The sequence below is a fragment of the Takifugu rubripes genome, chromosome 7 (genome assembly GCF_901000725.2).
Source record: "Takifugu rubripes chromosome 7, fTakRub1.2, whole genome shotgun sequence".
NCBI lineage: Eukaryota > Metazoa > Chordata > Actinopteri > Tetraodontiformes > Tetraodontidae > Takifugu > Takifugu rubripes.
Window position 1 is genome coordinate 11,381,979 of NC_042291.1, and position 17,055 is coordinate 11,399,033.

The following is a 17,055-nucleotide window of genomic DNA, read 5'->3' on the forward strand; positions in this document are numbered from 1 at the left end:
CGCCATGGTCACCACGCACCACCCTCACCAAATGACATCAGTTGTTACTGGGGCCACAAAGCCTTCTCTGCCACAGCCCCCCCACCCTCTAGGACAGCTTCCCGAAACACCTTAGAAGCTGCACTGACCTCACGCCTTTCAAAAGCTTTTCAGAACTATTTTCAACAACAATTTTGGCATCAACCCTTAATTCTGCTACTTATTTTCATTGGATTGTGTGTGATTTGAAATTGTTTTAACTGGAACAAATCATTTTGCAGTTTTTGGTTTTTCTTTTTCTTGTTTTATTCAAACAAATATACAATCTGGACCCTATAACTCCCATATTAGAGTACAAAGTTTAAAAGAGAACAGAACAGGAGAGAAATTTGCATTTATCTGTAATTTTTGATTGTTTCCAGGAGAATGTTAATCACTATTTACTGCTCTAGTCTTCACACACCCATGAGAATCTACTGCTGCAGGGCATGTCGTTCCACGCCGACACGCTTTGCAAGAACTCCACGCAGTCCTCGTCCCCGTCTGCGTTGTTGGGCTCTTCCTCTCGCCAGAATCCATCACCCACCAGCACGGTTCCATCCACCCATTTCCATGTGTTCCCATTCGCCTCTCGTCGCAGGCCGATCCAGGTGGTATCGTAATTTTTCTTCACAAAGTCCAACTCCTCTCTGGTGTCTATGATCACCAAATCTGCCCCTCGCTCCTTGCAGTCTTTTCTGCTGCCTTCCCAGGTTTTCGTTATTCCACTGGGAGACACAAAGTAGCACTTGGCGTTGAATTTTTTCCATCCTCTCCGACAAGGTTTATCTGAAAACAGTAAAAGTCACTTTTACCGGTACTAGTCACACGTGGTATTATGAGATGCATGTGGAGGTTGGGGTGGAGCATTTGAGGATTCGCAACGACATTGTACAGAAAATTACGTTGCCTTCCTGCCTCTGATCATGTCAACTCATTTCCCCACATACTATAATGTACACTTGTAGTGTGGTCTCTACTGGGTATAGGCTGTGGAAATACAAGGTTACACAAAACAGAAGGTTGCTTTGCTTTGATCTATGGAAGATCAATGGGCCAGAGTCCTGCTGGATATATTTGAGTCCTGCTGGATAATATTTTGACTAACCGACTGACTGACGTCCGCTATCACATAACCGCCTTGGTGGAGGTTGTATATAACGGAGGATGAGGTGGTGTTTCCCTTTACTACAGCCTACAATCAACATGTGCTGCTACAGTAAAAGAACAGCGGCAGCAGTAACATGTTTACCTGTTCGGTTGAGCCTAAGCTTGTTGATCTGTTCCTGCAGCTTGTCTTGACTGGCAGCCACGCTCGTGTACTGGTCCTGCAGCGTCTCCATCTCCTGTGTCAAGTTGCTGATGTGACTTTGCAGCTCATCCCGCTCGTCTCTCAGGCTGTCCCGACCTTTGGTGATCTCATAAATCAGGCTGGTGTACTTTGTGTCCCACTGATTAACCGAACTGGTGTCTGCAACAGGGCAGAGTAGAACCGACTAGTTTGAACCTTACTAATGTTGGGATGCATGAATCAGCCAGTGGTTGGGCTCGTGCACTCACTGTGGGCCACTAAAGTCAGAGTCAGCAGGAGGAGCCCCAGACACATGGCAGCAGCTCCAATCCAGCACACTGCATCACAGAAGAACACCAAACAAGCAGCAGAGGTTCAGTTTAGCTCTGTTATTCAATTAGAAAGACTTAATCTGCTTCTGCAATCCATCATGAAAGTAAATTTTATTCATTTAGCTGTGCCTCGTCAGTCAGTAAACCTAAATTGCAAAAGTGCAGGGATGGAGGGAAAGTGTTCACCTCTGTCTGGTATTTGAAATCGCATTTGGTTCCTTGATTTGTAGCTGGAATCGATCAGGTTACATTCGGCTGAATCCTCCTCCCTGGAGTTGCTGTCAAACGCTACTGACATCTCTATGTCAACACTCCGTTGCGCACTAGTGCCAGTTCCGCCCAACATTATATATCTGCTTGGATGACGTGCTGACTCTGCAATCTCTGTGAGCATGTGATTGCCCACAGAAAACAGCCCTGGAGTGGATTTAGTTGTTGTCGGATGGACCCTTCATAGATGGGGTCGGCAAAAACTACTTCCTGTAGTAGTGAAGATAATGTGGAGCTCAGTGTGGATACTGAGAATGTTGTTTTTAATGCAATATGAAAAAGATGGGAATAGAGGGAGTGTGGAGTTTATTTAATGATCTAATAAGATAGTTGCATAAGAAAGGTAAGGCATGGGTTTTAAATAAAAGAATATAAAGCAACTAATTAATAATGAACCCTTGAATTTAATTTCCTCACCTCCTTCACTCTATTCTGTACCAAAAATGTATAAAGGTCAGACTTTGGGTCAGACTTTTTTCCTTTCTTTAGTCCATGTCATATCTCCGTTTATGCTCACATTTTTGTATTGCCAGGCATCAACTTCGTTTCCCTCCATGTATTTTTTTTAATGCTGCACCTTCAGCCAAGCTCTTTTCCTATGATTGTGGCCCCGCGCCCCCAGTAAAAACCTGCACCATGCCGCAACACTTAATGACCAGTAGAGGGAGACATTTGCACGTTTGCGTAAACAACCGACAGTGTCTGTGGTCTCCTGTTGCTCTTTATTTACTTGCTTGTCTCTCCTCATCAGCTGCCCTACTATATTTTATAAACTCTCCTCAGAAACAATCCATGTGTAAGTTTTTGGAGTTTCGAGTCAGCATGTGAACACATTGTCTTTTCCTTATCTGTTCAATGGTGAATCCAGGTATTACCGTAGACCTCTGACATCAGGCAAAAATACAATAAAACATGCATGTGGAACAAAAGCAACCGTTGAAGTAAAACATTTAAAGTACATTTTGTCTTTAAATCAAACATAACTCCGATGGTGCACACACAGGGAATAATGAATCAAACGTTGCACACAGTTATTGCTTTATCTTTTTATTTGTGCAGGGTTATATTACTACAGCTGGATCTCTTGACATTAGTATTAAAAAATCCCAAAGGAAAAAAACCAAAATACATACTCAAGCACAAATTCAGCTTTCGCCTGTCACGTACAGACGTAAATAAGCGACACCTGACCCTTGTCGAATGTGCACGTCTCTCCGCTGACAGATTCCCTCAGGTGAATCAGACATCCCCCCACTGGCTTCACATCATCTTCACTTAAACTCCTGCCTTCATCCCAGACTTCAATCTTCAACGTGTTGCTCTGGGGATCCGTGAATGTAAACCACTGTTTGAAGGCTGCGTAGGTCTCATTTTTGACAACTCTGCTTGTTGACAACGCTCCTCCAACATTCATCTGTAAAAATAGAAAAAGTGAGTTGAGAGGTATTTATTATGAAAGGTGCTCTCAGACATGAGGTATTTACTGTATATCCTACCTTAACATATGTGTCTGGAAAATAATCCCCACCACTGATGAAGGAACTGTCCAGAAACACATCCACAGTTTTTCCCTGGCAGGAACCGGATTCCCCCGTGGCACCAGGGCAGGACAGAACCCTTAAAAACAGCGATGCCACAAGAGCTGCACACTTCATCCTCAACCTGAGTGTGTGGCGTAGACAGAAGGAGCTCTCCTGAGGGCCTGAGGAGGGTTGCTGAGACCTGTAACGTCTCCAAACATAGCAGACATAGCATAGTGTGTGTTTGTGCAACCTGAGCTCGTCTGTGTTTGAACTGTCCACTAATTCAAGACAAGAGCATGAGATCCATAATGTGGGCTTTTTTGGACAAGGTTTTTAATTTAAAAGAAAGAAAATTTGGGTTAAAAGAATAATAAATTGATTCATGTCTTTGGCATACGCAAGCCAAGGTACATTTGCGCTAATGGGCTACATTAACCTGAAGTTCTAGCATCCAAAGTTTGATTATTTGTGAGATTAAAATCAAAAGGCAAGCAGACAGACAGGAAAGACTCAGTCTGGTCTGGTTATCATGGAAATCTTCACAGCCTCAGGGATGCACTGCAATTTTCACATACACACAACGAATAAAATACACACACCCAAAGAATATTTTGTAGAATATTTTAAAACCCAGCTGTGCACAAATCTATCAGAAGCCCAGCGCACATGTGCTCTATAATTTTTTATTTCTTTAATAATGCTGGCATTGTTAATAGTTTTTTTTAAATTTTCCTCGGTTTAATTCCAACATAAAAGTCAACAATCCAAAGTTTTTGCCCTTCTCTACTATACATTCTACATTTACACAACAAATAATGCTATAATCCAATATCTTATAGTTCTAAATGATCTAAGAGGATGAGAGAGGAGACATTCTTCCTCCTCCTGTTCCTCCTCCTCTTCTTCCGCTCTTTGGGAACTCGCAGATGAAAAACATGGCGGCTTCACACTTAACGTGGGCCCACGCTCCAGTGCTGAGCAGCTCCACACAGCTGGAGTTTGGGCTGGAGAGCGCGCTGGAATTCAGCTCCACCTCAGGATTCCAGGCTGGAAAGGTCGCGGGGCGGCTGAAGTCTGCATAAACGTAACTGCTCCCTTCGGCCTGATGACAAAAACACAGCAAACAGCAGGTTCACCAGCTGCTTGGGAGGAATCTGATTCACAAACTTTCACCTAAATTGACCCGACAATGCCTGCGTGTAGAGTGTGTGTGTCGTTGTGGGCACACTCACACTGTCCCTGCTTTGAGCCTGTACTCCTATAAAAACCCGCGCCAGCCCGGCCTGACTGACATACTCAGCCATGAGCTGGTTGGTGTGGTTGGTTTTGGGCATTGCCAGGCTGCCTCCTCTCAACCCGCAGTTCACCGACGCCTCTTGGTACCTCTTGGATTCTTTCACCAGCAGGTAGTAGCTCTCTTCTGTTTCCTTTAACCCAAAAATGACTGCAGAGCACATTATTATGAAGTTAAAGCTCAAAATTTCCAATTTCACTTAACTGAAGTTCACTTAACTTCAACACTTGAAGGAATATTATCCCACCTACCATTCTTTAAAAAGTTGACAGAGTTTCTTAGCTTGCCTATGCTGATGTCCAGCTGAGCCACCACCTTCCTGTACCTGCCACAGTCACATGTCGTGCCTTTAGGTGGTGGTAGAGGGGGACAAATATCAGTTAATGAGTTAAGTGTGTGCAGAATTTAATAGCAAAAAAACCCTCTAGGTCCTGTCTGAATCACGCCTTCAGCATATAATACTCAGGGTGTGAGTCAGGGGTTAAACAGTCTCTGCTTTCAATAATGGAAGATGATAAACTCATTACTCATTAGCTGTATATAAATCATCCTTTTACTGTTCGCCTGCAGTTATCAGCCATATTTTTTTATTTGCCTTCTTTTGTTTGCTCTAAATGTGAAGTTTAAATGTCATAACTGTTCCTTTAGAAGTGACAAGACATTCCCTGCTATCTCCAAAAACAGTAACTCATAGAAAAATATTTACTTGTGCTGCAAAACCAAATAAATGAATGTCAGAAATGTAAATGATTTTATACAAAACCATACAGGTCAGACTTTTCAAAGTAGTTGTATTTTAACTAATAGTAATCTGACCTTACCTGGCTTCCCCTTGAAACCAGTAGGCCCCTCCAAACCTCTGTCACCTTGGTCACCTACAAAAAAACGGGACTCACTCTGGTGTAGTAACAATAGTTCACCGACAGATGACAGTATTTCACAAAATAAAATGTAATCACTGTATTATTAAGATAAGCCCATTATGAAGCTGTTATGAAATCGATTCCAAAATGATACTAAAAACAGGCTTTCATATGAAATAACTTTTTTTTTTTAAATTATTCTTAGAAAGACATTTCAGATTATATCTATTTTACACGTAAACTGAGGAGATAACGTGACAGTTGTAAAGTTTGGGGAAGTCGCTACAGAACAAACATCACAATGAGGAAGAAACAGATGTTCCATAAATACAGAATTGTTCTGAACTCTGGCCTCAAATGAGGTTAAAGAGGCCTTTGTATACAGTAAGTTTAGATAATTTTAGATGAAGTCAACTATTCTGCAGGTGATAATGTGCCCTATGGGGAGATGCACAGAAACCAGCCAGTATAGCATCCTCTTATATTGACACCCATTTTTCCGAATACAAAATAATTATTGCGAAATAAAACTTTAAGCAAATCAAGATTTAGATTAATTTTCTTAACCTCTGTCTCCAATGGGCCCCATCTTCCCTACATGACCAATATCTCCTGTGGTGCCCTTCTCTCCTGGGACTCCTGAGACAGAGAGGAAAGAGAAAAATTACCCTGACGAGTAAGGAAAATATTACAGTTTGTAAAGTGTGTGTGGAGTCTGGTACGTTTTATAAAAGGTCCTTCTTATCAGTATGAATTGGAGCGTTAGCGAGTCCATGTTTTGAAAACCACCGACCTGAGAACGGATTTTAAGCAGTGACCATTTGTCTGTTTATTTTTTGATATGGGAGAGTTTTAATCTTTTGTTATTCCTTCAGTGTCTGTAAAGAGTGAGTAATGTTATTTTCACTCGCCCGTTCAACGGTCTAAACGTCCAGATAACAGTCCTTCCTCCCTCTGCGGTCTCTCCTCATAATGGCCAACCCTTCCAACTGGTTTAACGTCTGGGTTTTCCAGCTGTCGGAGGATAAAGATGGCTATTTCTTTTTTCCCCACCCGATTGAATGTTTTCAAGGTTTAACGTGACGAAACCCTCAGGTGAGATGACTCGTTGCCCAAAGACCTCAGACCAGAAGCATCTTTTTTGTCTACCTGGACCTTTACGGTCACAGAGAGTTTGTAAAAATCCATAATTTATAATATCTTGTCTTAAATTCAGGCTGGTAATGCTCGTGTGACTGTTGCACAGCTACCACACACTCTGTGCTCACTCCTCAAGCAGACACACACACACACACACACACACACACACACACACACGCACACACACACACACACACACACACACACACTGAAAAACCACAATGAGTGGGTTCTCTATACTGTTCAAAAATCCCTGTAGAGTTGAAAAGTTGAAGAAAAGTTCAGATACATTCTGTTGACGTTCTCCTTTATAGGCCTTTGGAAAAGATTCAATTATTCCTGGAATTTATTTCACACTGGATGTGTGTAGGCCTTTCTCCCCCATCTTTCTAAATGTGTGAGCGTGTGTGTGTGTGTGTGTGTGTGTGTGTGTGTGCGCGCGTGCACTATTTTTCTAGCATTTTTGTGACCATACAGTGTAAAATTTTGAAGAACATTAGGTTTTTTCCTATTAATAATAGTTAATGATGAAAGAATAAGTTCCCCATTTGAAATACAAATGAATTTAACAGTTACAAATCATCTGGAACTGTAGTGTGAACTTCGTTTTCAGTTCTTCCATCATGTGCGGTGCTGATAGTTACCTGGAAGTCCCGGACGTCCATTCTTCCCCAACTTTCCCTGATCTCCCTCCTCTCCAGTCTCACCTTGGTCTCCTGGATGAAGAGCGCATAAGCAAGAGTGCTCAATAAGCTCTGCTCTGAAATGTCAAAGGGTGTCTGAACATTCAAAGCCTTGGCGTTCTCCTCATGGCCATGTTTCCACTCCCTCTTGGCGCGGATGAAAACCACAGGATGCAACTTATTCAAACTTTAACATTTGTTCCAGATAAGCCATAAAAGGTCTTGGGCTTCATGTTACAGAAGGAAAACGAGCAACAACGACCTGCGTGATTACAGTCTCTGTGAAAAAGCTGGCTTCTGAATGAGCCGAGGACTTATTTGACCTGAGAGTCAGGATTAGACGAGAGCTTGAAGAGTTTTGTTGCAGTTTGAGACAAAAACTCATGAGGCATCTTATGAAAGAGCACTTAGGTTTGACAGGCTTTTAGAGAGTCTGTCTGAACCTTTTTAACTCAAGACTTTAATGTCAACAACACTTAATAAGGTTTTAATTCTGTCTTTTCATTGAAGGATTGTAAACACATCCTAATGTTTGAGGGTCAGAGGAACTGCAGTAGTTCTTTTCCTTGTCTGGACTGCAGGAATTAAACCATGCGAAGGCTGTTCGCTCACACCACGCACGTAAACCGGGTAAAAAAGCAGAACTAATAGTAATGAGACTGCTGCAGAATTCAAATGCACAGCCGAGGGCCGCTCAGATATGTAGACGCACGCTCAGAGGCTGAATCTGCCCAGTTTTATCTGACTCTTGTACAAATAATCACAGCAGCGGAGTGGAGGCTGTCTAAATACACACGGTCCCAATGAATTACATGAGAAAGTTCACTGCAGGCTGGACAAAATTCCTACTACTAATATGACACTGCTGATGCCTTAAACTCGAGTGGTTTGCACATGTACTGTACTGATTTTCTTCTCTTCCTTCGTCTCTTCCGACCTCCAGTGGGTTTTGCTTGTCCAATTCCTGCAGTATAAACTGTTCTAAGGCAAGGTGACGTCATGTTTTAATGTGACTGGAGGTGGAAAATGATGCAGGGTAGAGCTTTATTGGGTCTGTCTGTCTGAATCAGCGGGGGAACGGGCTACTGGATGTCGTAAAATGTAAAACATACTCGCAGGCATCCCCTCCCGGAGCCCACGGGGCAACAGTCGACAAGCTAATAAACCACAGGACATTGCATGTTTGGCTCCGTCAGGCCTCAGGCACACTCAAGGTGTTTTCCTCCTGAATTTTCCACTTATGTGTCACATTTAATTAACTCTGCGGCAAACCTGAGCTCATGGAGGAGAAGTCTGGATCGGCTGCAGCCCGGGCAAACAACGCTGACCTCTAAACATCCCCCGAGCAAATCAGCGAGCTCTCACTCTTCCGAAGTGTCGGACGTGCGTTACCTTTAGCGCCAGGCAGGAGGCTATTGGTGCAGACTTCTGCGGAGGCAGAAACACAGCGGAAGAGAGCTGCGAACACAAGGAGCTTCAGCGGTCCCATCATGGTCCGATCATCACTGAGGGCCGGAGAAGCCCAAGATCTCAAACCGAGGAGGTGAAAATCCTCAAGAGCACAGCTGAGGATGTAAATGAGTGTGAGAGAGGAGCCCTGTAAGATAAATACACACATTTCTCAGCCAATCTCGCTCACACACTTGGTTGTTTATAGTCTCTTATCAGCTGTCTGTCATGATATCAAGCAGCACTCCACAGGCTGCCACATTCCATCAATTTGTGAAATTCTAAGTTCATTACTTAGAGGAAAATAAAATAAAAAACAAAATCCAGTTTCACACATTTGGGTTTAAATTGATCTACCAATTGTGATTTTTGCTGATTTGTGGACGGACTCCCGTCTTTTCCAACTGCTAATGGATCACCTCTCGTCCACCACCCGGGAGTTTTCAGACTGCAGACCACAGCATAACACTTGGCCACACCTGCACACACAGAACACACTCATGCAAACACAGAGAAGCACAGATTTGCATGTATGCAAATCCAGAGAGCTGACGCTCCTGCACTTATCTGTTACTCGGACGTCCCGGCATTTTTCTTTCTTTGGTCGGGCAATTGCAAAAACTGTAAATGCACCCCAAATAAACTAGATTCACACCATATGTTGTGTTCTCTTTAAACTAATTTTAACTGGTGCAAAGGCTCCTTTTGAATGGCGATAATTTACACTCCTCTGACAGGCCGTTACGCCGTGAATCACCTCTTGCTGAGCTCCGCTGACAAGATCTTTTTAATTACTCACAGGAAGAAAACTCAGCATGGGAACTAAAGAATTTCATTCTGAATATGAGTTAGTTTGACAGTTTGGCGTAAGGATGGACAAGAACGCTGTGCCAGACAGGAAGTCCGGCCCTTTGGACTCAAACAAACTCAAAGAAGGATGATTACAACAAAAAATCATCCAAAGCCACGGCACACATGATCTGTCTTTATGGGAATGTTAAATCACAACTGGATTTAAAAGACTGGAATTAATGTGAAAGTCTGTAAAACTTTATAACGCACTTTAGTAAATAATATGACAGATGTCTCCCAGTGTCTGTAAATCAGCAGATGACCAACACCCGGCCGCAGCACAGGCCCCAGACCATTTCCTCAAATGCAGCACCCGGGGAAATTCCATCCTCCATTAGAGGTACTCTGGAAATGATGCCGGAGAACTTAAACAGTTCACTTGGTATGAAAGGGCTCACGTCCCAAACCAGACGTAGCACGCCGTACGTTCTACACGACATGCATTAGCACGAAATAGACGACGTCAGGAGCTGTGTGACACGTGTGCTAATGTTGGTGACTTATGAAGCTTTACATTGATGTTCTCACATTATGGTGGAAGCTTGAGAAACACACACACACATGCATGCACACATACACACCACAAAGGCTAATTGCATACATTTGGTTTCAATTACCTCCTCCGATTAAAAATGTGAATCACACTCCTGGACTGAGGGTTGCCTGTAAACACTGTGTGTGTAACACTGGCAAAACCAGTGTCAACAACAATTGTGGCGCGAGTTCCAGACCAGCCTTCGCCGTTGTGAGTGTTGAACGCCATTGGCAGCGCAGCGATTTCTTGTGCAAACGCCTCCTCAGACAGGGCCAGAGACCTATTTTTGGCCATCGAAAAGGAGAGGAACGTCAGACAATCGTGACAGGGTCACACACCTTCTGCTACGATTCTGCTTTTAGCGGCGTTTCACTTCTTTGAGGAAGTGAGTCAGAAGATTTCATCGCCGAAGAATTCTTACCAGTAATCAATTAAGGCATCATTTTTTTCAGTTTCCCAGCAACGAACCATGTAAAAACAACAAAAAACTGGTTTGGTTTTTAAAAAATGACACTTAGATTGTACTTAATTCATCAACCTAAACACTTTTTAAACAAGAGGAGACATTGATATAAACTCAGGAACAGGAAGTGATGTCATACTGTTCAGAAAACTGTCAGATTGGTTTTCTACCACGTTTATGTCAAACTGTGGTGTATTTCAAACACAAGTCTCCGCACCCGTCATGTTTAAAATATGACAAACAAAATGTATCAAATGGAATAAGACACACCAGTTTAACTTTTCCCACTCACTGTTTATCCTGCTAACTAAGCGCGGAAAGACCCTCATTCTCATCCCATGAAATGTTCCTCCTACTCAGATAATTTCCCCTTTTTCCTGTTGGTGCTTAAACATTGCAACAGTTTTTTTGGTTGTTTTTTTTTTTAAAAAGACAAGAGCAAGTAAATGTCTGATGTTCTTTTATTTTGAAAAGGCCCTCAGTTGATCAGACACGTGTGGAGCAGCAGCTTCATCTGCTTTCTGTACCCTGTAACCAAAGATAAATCTGAGCTGACACCTCTCTCGACTGCGTTATTTATTCCCCGAAATAAAATTGTCATGACTGGGGACAGAAGTCGCCGCCAGCTCATTCGGCTCAGAACCACCCACAATGCAACACTGTGCAGAAACTGTCTGACTAATCACAAACATGAAAACTCACTCTGACGAATGTGAAAGTACGTCTGAATATGCTAGAAAACGTGCGCTGCAGTTGCACACTAAAATAAAATTCACTGTGCAGTAAAATTAGATCATCGGTCCTCCGGTCATGACCTTCCTGCTTGGTGGACTCACAGACACAGAATGGCTTTGTTCATCAATTAGCCATTAGTCAGAATTATGAAGTTAAGAAAGCTCTGACATAAACACCCAAAACTGCATGTTTATATCACCTTAGATGGATGTTTTCCTGCAGTATTTGTAATGAATCAGCCATATGATTATTTATACTGGCATTTTCATCCAGGAGGGCGGCTCTCAGCCATATAAGCGAGTACCTGAGCACCGAGACCTGCAACACACGTGGGGTTTAAGTGACCTCTGAAGGAATCATTCAAAGACTTGAAGCCCAGGCAGCTCAAGATGTTCGTGAAGAAAATCCGCCTTTTGTGTGACAGCGAGACCGCTGATGGCCGGTGCTGGAGCTGCGGTTGGGCTGATGGATGGGTGTTTACTTCTGCTTTATTCTCTGCCGTCTTTGGGTCGATACTTTGCTCTTCCAGGAAGTATTTAACTCTAAGAATTATTTTTACTTTTCTGGCAGACCACCGGTTTTCCCCAGTCGAAAAAGATTTTATTACCGATCCCCTGGTTGTTTTGTTTTAATCCAACCTTAACCACTGTTATGCAATTTATTCTCTCGCTCTGTTCCCCATAAAATCCTTTGAAATAAGTTCAAATATTTGTGAAAAACAGGTCCCGGAGTTTACCAAAGCTCTACATGAGACATCTCCTCTCATTTAAGGCGTCTTTGAAAACAAACCGCTTCAGTGTCGCAACCGGACAGTCGATAAATATGCTTTATGCGGTGACATCTCCCTGTCTTCACTCCTCAGTATTTTACTCCATGACAAGAGTTTGCTTATCTTAATACCAATGGTAACTACAGATTAAGTGTAATTAAGTTGAATGCGGAGTTTTGGCACACCACAGAGCGAGAAACAGTTAACGTCTGCTACTCCATCAAAGGTACAAATGCAGCTTTCAGCTTCCTGGAGGAAGTTTGAAATGTAAACTGAAGCATGTTAATTCACAATCTTCACCACTATGGAGCTCTAAAAAAGCCTCATTTAAATCGAGATTAAGAGGGAAGAAAACAACAAAAAGTTATTTTGTTCCTGGATATCTGATAAGAAATGTTTCTACAACAGATATTTGGCGTTAGAGCGCTGTTGACATGCAGAGCACGTGCCAATAATAACTCAACTGTCTACTTTTCTCCTCCTTTATAATAAACAGCGTTGCAACACTGTCTAATACCAGCAACACATGGAGACATTCGAAACGTGATTCCGAGTCAAAGCAGATTGTGCAAAGAGTCCCTCATCTCACCCTCGGAGTCCCACTAGGCCGCAGTAAGCCCCGAAAGGCAGACGATATTAAATAGTATGAGTCAGGCCGATGTTGAGAAATCCACCTCAAAAATCTCTTTCTGTCTTACGTGTCTCCCCTTTGTGGACATGCTGCACTTTATCCAGATGCGTTTGTTTTCGAAAACCTTCTTTGGTTGAAATTAGGTTAAAGTGTTTTAAATAAAAACATGTCGGCAGCTGCAGGTGTAACCCGAAAGATGTGAGGATTTCTGCTGACTGCTGCACATTGCTAGGGTCACTGGGGTCTATCCCAGAAGTCACTAAGTACACTCTGGACAGGACATCAGCCCGTCCAAAGAGACACACACCTGTCACTCACACACTCAGGGTCCAGTCAGTTTCTGGATGTGGTGGAATTCCTTTCCAATGTCCAAAAATGAGTCCAACTGTTGAACCTCGATCTGATGCAGATGTCAGGAGCTCTAATCTGGTTAAGAACAGTTGAAACTTATTACAAACGTGATTACAAACTCAGAAGCCCAACGCAGCATTTTCAGACACACGTGCACGTGGCATCGACACTCTATCACTCTATTGAGGGAGCATAGGCTCTACAGATAGACATGCGTATTTTTATACAAATTAAACACTATCTTAGTTCTATATGATGACAAGAAATATTAACTATGATCTCAAAGAAATACACAAATAACTTCAGTTTCCATATTATTGCACTTAAAGTGGACGCTGTGCTAACCCCTGCCACCAATGAGCTTTTAGCATGTCTAACTATAGCTATTGATCACTCATGTGCAGGAATATATACAAATACAAAGCATTGCTTTGAAAAGGTTCAGCAGGTCAGAGTGAGAAAAAAATGACCTTTTCAGTTGTTTTCAGTTGTCCTCAATTTAGCCTCTTAGCTAACTCACATAGTTGTTAGCTATGTATTTAAAAGGTTAATTAAAGTTCAATAAAATACACTGGGATGCAATAAAGACATCCTATGTCATCTTTGGATGATACCTCTTCATTCCAGAGTACCCCATCCCATATCAGGTGCTAAATATTTGCATTTACTTCAATGATTTTCCACCACCAGTGAACAGATTATGCACAACACTGTTGGGGCTGAAATCAGCTGATGCATTTTTCTAAATTCATACAGAAATTACAAATCACCCAATCAGGCTCAGGTGGCAAAATGAAAATTTTATAAAACACAAGGAAAAGGGGCCGTGAACACTAAAATTCCTAAACTCAACACAACCAGACACAAAAGGGAAGGAGATTTAAGTACCCGAGGATGAGGGTGGAGGCTCTCTGACACAGGTGAGAGGCACCGTGGTGACGAGGTGAGGAGGAAGAAACCAACACAATGGACAGGGGAGCTGAAATACGACCTAAACACGGAAATAAAATGAAACTGATCGAAACTTGACATAGTCAAACTGAACCGTGAAAGCTGTTTTCACAAGGGTGTTCTTCAGTCCTGCGGTTGTTTAACTCAGCTGAGGGTTGTAAAAAACCTTTCCACCAAAAAACAAACCCCTGTCTTAATAGGATAATACAATGTCTGGGTGACTTATGCCGCTCCTATGATAGAACAAAAAAAAAGAAGTTAACAAAAACAACAAAAACTTGGAAACAAATACAAAGCTTTATTTTTATGGTGTTTTCTTTAGAGCATAAGTCACTGGTGCAGAAAATTTAATTTGCAGGATATGGCTCATGGAACGACAACAGACAGAATGGAAATGCTTTTGAAGCAGGAGGCTGGGGCCTCCGGTGTTGCTTTAGGCAAAGCTGTTGCGCGTGTTGTCGTGCGTGCGCGTTGAAGTATGTGTTCCTTTCGCATAGTTTTCATATTCTCTGCAGAGATTTCAGTTACAACAGTAGCTGTAATCTTTCAGTCGAAGTACGGAGGGCGGCCTTTTTGTTTCTGCTCGCGAGCACGGGCCAACATGTGTGGTCCATGTTGGTGCGAGGCCTCACACACGTGTGGTTCCAAAGACTTTATAAAACCGTACCCATCGCGGCGGCAGATTTTGAGCTGACGTTCACCTTTATAAAGCTAACCTCGTGGTTAACCCTGAGGAGGAAGGGTGAGCATGATGGAGTGGAGAGGGCTTTGGATTGTTGCATCTAGTCTGAATCAACTTTAATATAAAATAGCCCTATAAATGTTTAAAAATGGATTTGGGACCAAAATTCCTACCCAAATAAAAATATTACAAAGATTGATTAAAAAAAAAACAAGAAGAAGAAAATATTCAAAATGCCATGCCTGTGACAGAGGCCCGCTGATTTAAATCTTTCAGGTAGCAGGGAGGTCAAGGTCCCTGCCCGGTCAGGTCCTCTCTGGTGGAACACATAATGGGATAGACAGAAGCAAGGGTGGAAGGAAGGACTCCGAGGACATAGGAATAGATGATAGATTTGATGGAACAAAAATGTCCATTCATGGTTTGGACACTGGGCTTTGGATTATACAGCAGCCTTTTTTTTTCTTTTTTTTTATCCGCGCTACTGGAAAACTGAGTGTTCCTCATAAAATCATCGTTCCAAACGGCACACTGGTTACCAGTTTCCCCTGTTTTTCTCAGTCTGTTGGAAATGAGGGCTGGTGAAATATTAGACCAAAAATGAATGTGGGAAGGTCAGCGCGGATTAAAGGGGTCCTCCTCGGGTTTTACACACATACGTGCAGGTTTGAGCGCCGAGCATTTCCCCGAGTGCCGTCGGGCCACAACATGTGGTAATGTAGTCTTTTACATTTACCGTAAATCTCTGGGATGCACTGTGATGAAGGGTTTTGACCACATGATGAAAAATTGTTCCAGGCTGAAACGCTGACCCGACTGCGTCTGGCTGAGTCTTTGGAAGCGTCGGGATCTCGTTTATAAGTTTGAATGTTTCACAATCAAACCTGCTTTTTAAAAAAAAAAAAGATTTTGTATTTATTTTTTAAAATGATGCAACTGGGATTACTGAAAAGAACTAAACACCCCTTAAAATGTCGTTCCATGAGGTTTTACTTCTCTAATACAGCCATAACTGAAATCCCTGCCAATCACAGCCCAAGGCTCGAATAAAAGTTTTAAACACCTCTGTATTAAACAGATTATCTGCTTCTCTTGGATCTTTTTCCACCATTTCTGACAGCGACTATGGAAGCATGTGATTAAATCTTTCTCACAAAGATCACATCTTTTTCAAACCGGTGAAGAAAAGACAAACAAAACCACAAATATGTCATTCCCTGAGGTGAAAAGGTCTCAGCTCTTTGGCTTTGGGCTGAACATTAATGTTAATGTTGGACATCTTCAGACTATGAAACCAAGAAAATGTTCTTTGACGTCATTAACCAAAAAATGTACGCCTATCTTCGATACATTTTCACCGGTTTTCATCAACATTTGCATATCCTGTCTTGTCAACGTCCTTCCTCCCATTACTTTTCTATTGTTTTCCAACCCCTTTGTGACACATGTACACGTTTCATTTCTCCTGCCGGTCAGATTTTCCTTCGCTCCGTGCGTGATGGGCTAAATCTGTCACAATCCAGCAGAAGAAATAAACAGAAGCCAAAGACGGAGGACAGAGGGCAACTTTGTCCCGTGGCTCTGATGAGCGGAGCAGGCAGAGAACAACTCCAATGGCCAAAGCAAAGGACCGCCTGGGAGCAAACGGCATGTTCCCGACTAAAAATGAGCCTGAACAGGCCACATGAGATGCACCCCAGATGATCAGGCCGGCTCCAGAGGAAGGAGGACAGTCGACCAAAACAATATTATTTTTGACAGTGAATCATTGGCTTGGCTCACCAGGCTGCAATGATCCTCACTGTCATTCACTTCACACAGGTTCTTTTTTTTCTGCTTTTCTTGGGCTCTCTGTAAAGACAGAGGGAAGAAACGATGGAGGAATCGCTGCTGCAAAAATAATTCTGCGATTGTTTCCAGAACAACTCAGCGAACATGTTTGAATGAAAAAAAAAAACTTGAAACGGGAAGGGCGGGGTTCTCTGACCACTTCAATAGGTTAGTGAGCTGGAAAGCACGTCCTGGCTGTGGTCAGCATTGGCATGGATGGATGAAAGCCCACCCTCACACCCGCAATGGTCATGGTAAGGCAAAGTATTCATATATTCACCATTATCGTCATCATCATCATCATCTTCATCATCATCATCATCATCATCATCATCATCATCATCATCATGTAGCTCAAAGGATTCTCCGTTTTACCATCTTGATCTGTGGCGC

At 42.6% G+C, this 17,055-nt stretch overlaps 2 protein-coding genes across 2 annotated transcripts; both read right to left on the reverse strand.

Annotated features, from left to right (window-relative positions):
• Positions 1-113: 113 nt before the first annotated feature.
• On the reverse strand, positions 114-4,228 carry LOC101080121 (uncharacterized). Its single transcript, XM_029838545.1, has 8 exons — positions 4,222-4,228; positions 3,854-3,980; positions 3,408-3,453; positions 3,120-3,325; positions 1,828-2,090; positions 1,579-1,647; positions 1,271-1,489; positions 114-807 (listed from the first exon to the last, which is right to left on the reverse strand). The coding sequence occupies exons 1-8, from the start codon at positions 4,226-4,228 to the stop codon at positions 428-430; spliced, it is 1,317 nt and encodes a 438-aa protein (XP_029694405.1). The 3' UTR covers positions 114-427.
• colec10 (collectin sub-family member 10 (C-type lectin)) lies at positions 2,948-14,129 on the reverse strand. Its single transcript, XM_029838320.1, has 11 exons — positions 14,088-14,129; positions 10,333-10,530; positions 9,283-9,342; positions 8,807-8,979; positions 7,376-7,447; positions 6,159-6,230; positions 5,550-5,603; positions 4,980-5,075; positions 4,667-4,878; positions 3,408-4,536; positions 2,948-3,325 (listed from the first exon to the last, which is right to left on the reverse strand). The coding sequence occupies exons 2-10, from the start codon at positions 10,476-10,478 to the stop codon at positions 4,285-4,287; spliced, it is 1,137 nt and encodes a 378-aa protein (XP_029694180.1). The 5' UTR covers positions 10,479-10,530; positions 14,088-14,129; the 3' UTR covers positions 2,948-3,325; positions 3,408-4,284.
• Between the last annotated feature and the right edge of the window lie 2,926 nt (positions 14,130-17,055).

Excerpts from the sequence above, each read along its gene's own strand:
- colec10 (XM_029838320.1), bottom strand. The coding sequence starts at position 10,478 with ATGGCGTTCAACACTCACAACGGCGAAGGCTGGTCTGGAACTCGCGCC. Across the intron at positions 8,980-9,282 it reads TCCCGGGTGGTGGACGAGAG|CTGTGCTCTTGAGGATTTTC; the intron begins GTGATCCATTAG and ends TTACATCCTCAG. Across the intron at positions 5,076-5,549 it reads TGGTTTCAAGGGGAAGCCAG|GCACGACATGTGACTGTGGC; the intron begins GTAAGGTCAGAT and ends CACCACCTAAAG.
- LOC101080121 (XM_029838545.1), bottom strand. Across the intron at positions 3,454-3,853 it reads CAGGTTAATGTAGCCCATTA|TTCCTTCATCAGTGGTGGGG; the intron begins GCGCAAATGTAC and ends GTTTCTGGACAG. Across the intron at positions 1,490-1,578 it reads TCTGACTTTAGTGGCCCACA|ACACCAGTTCGGTTAATCAG; the intron begins GTGAGTGCACGA and ends GCCCTGTTGCAG.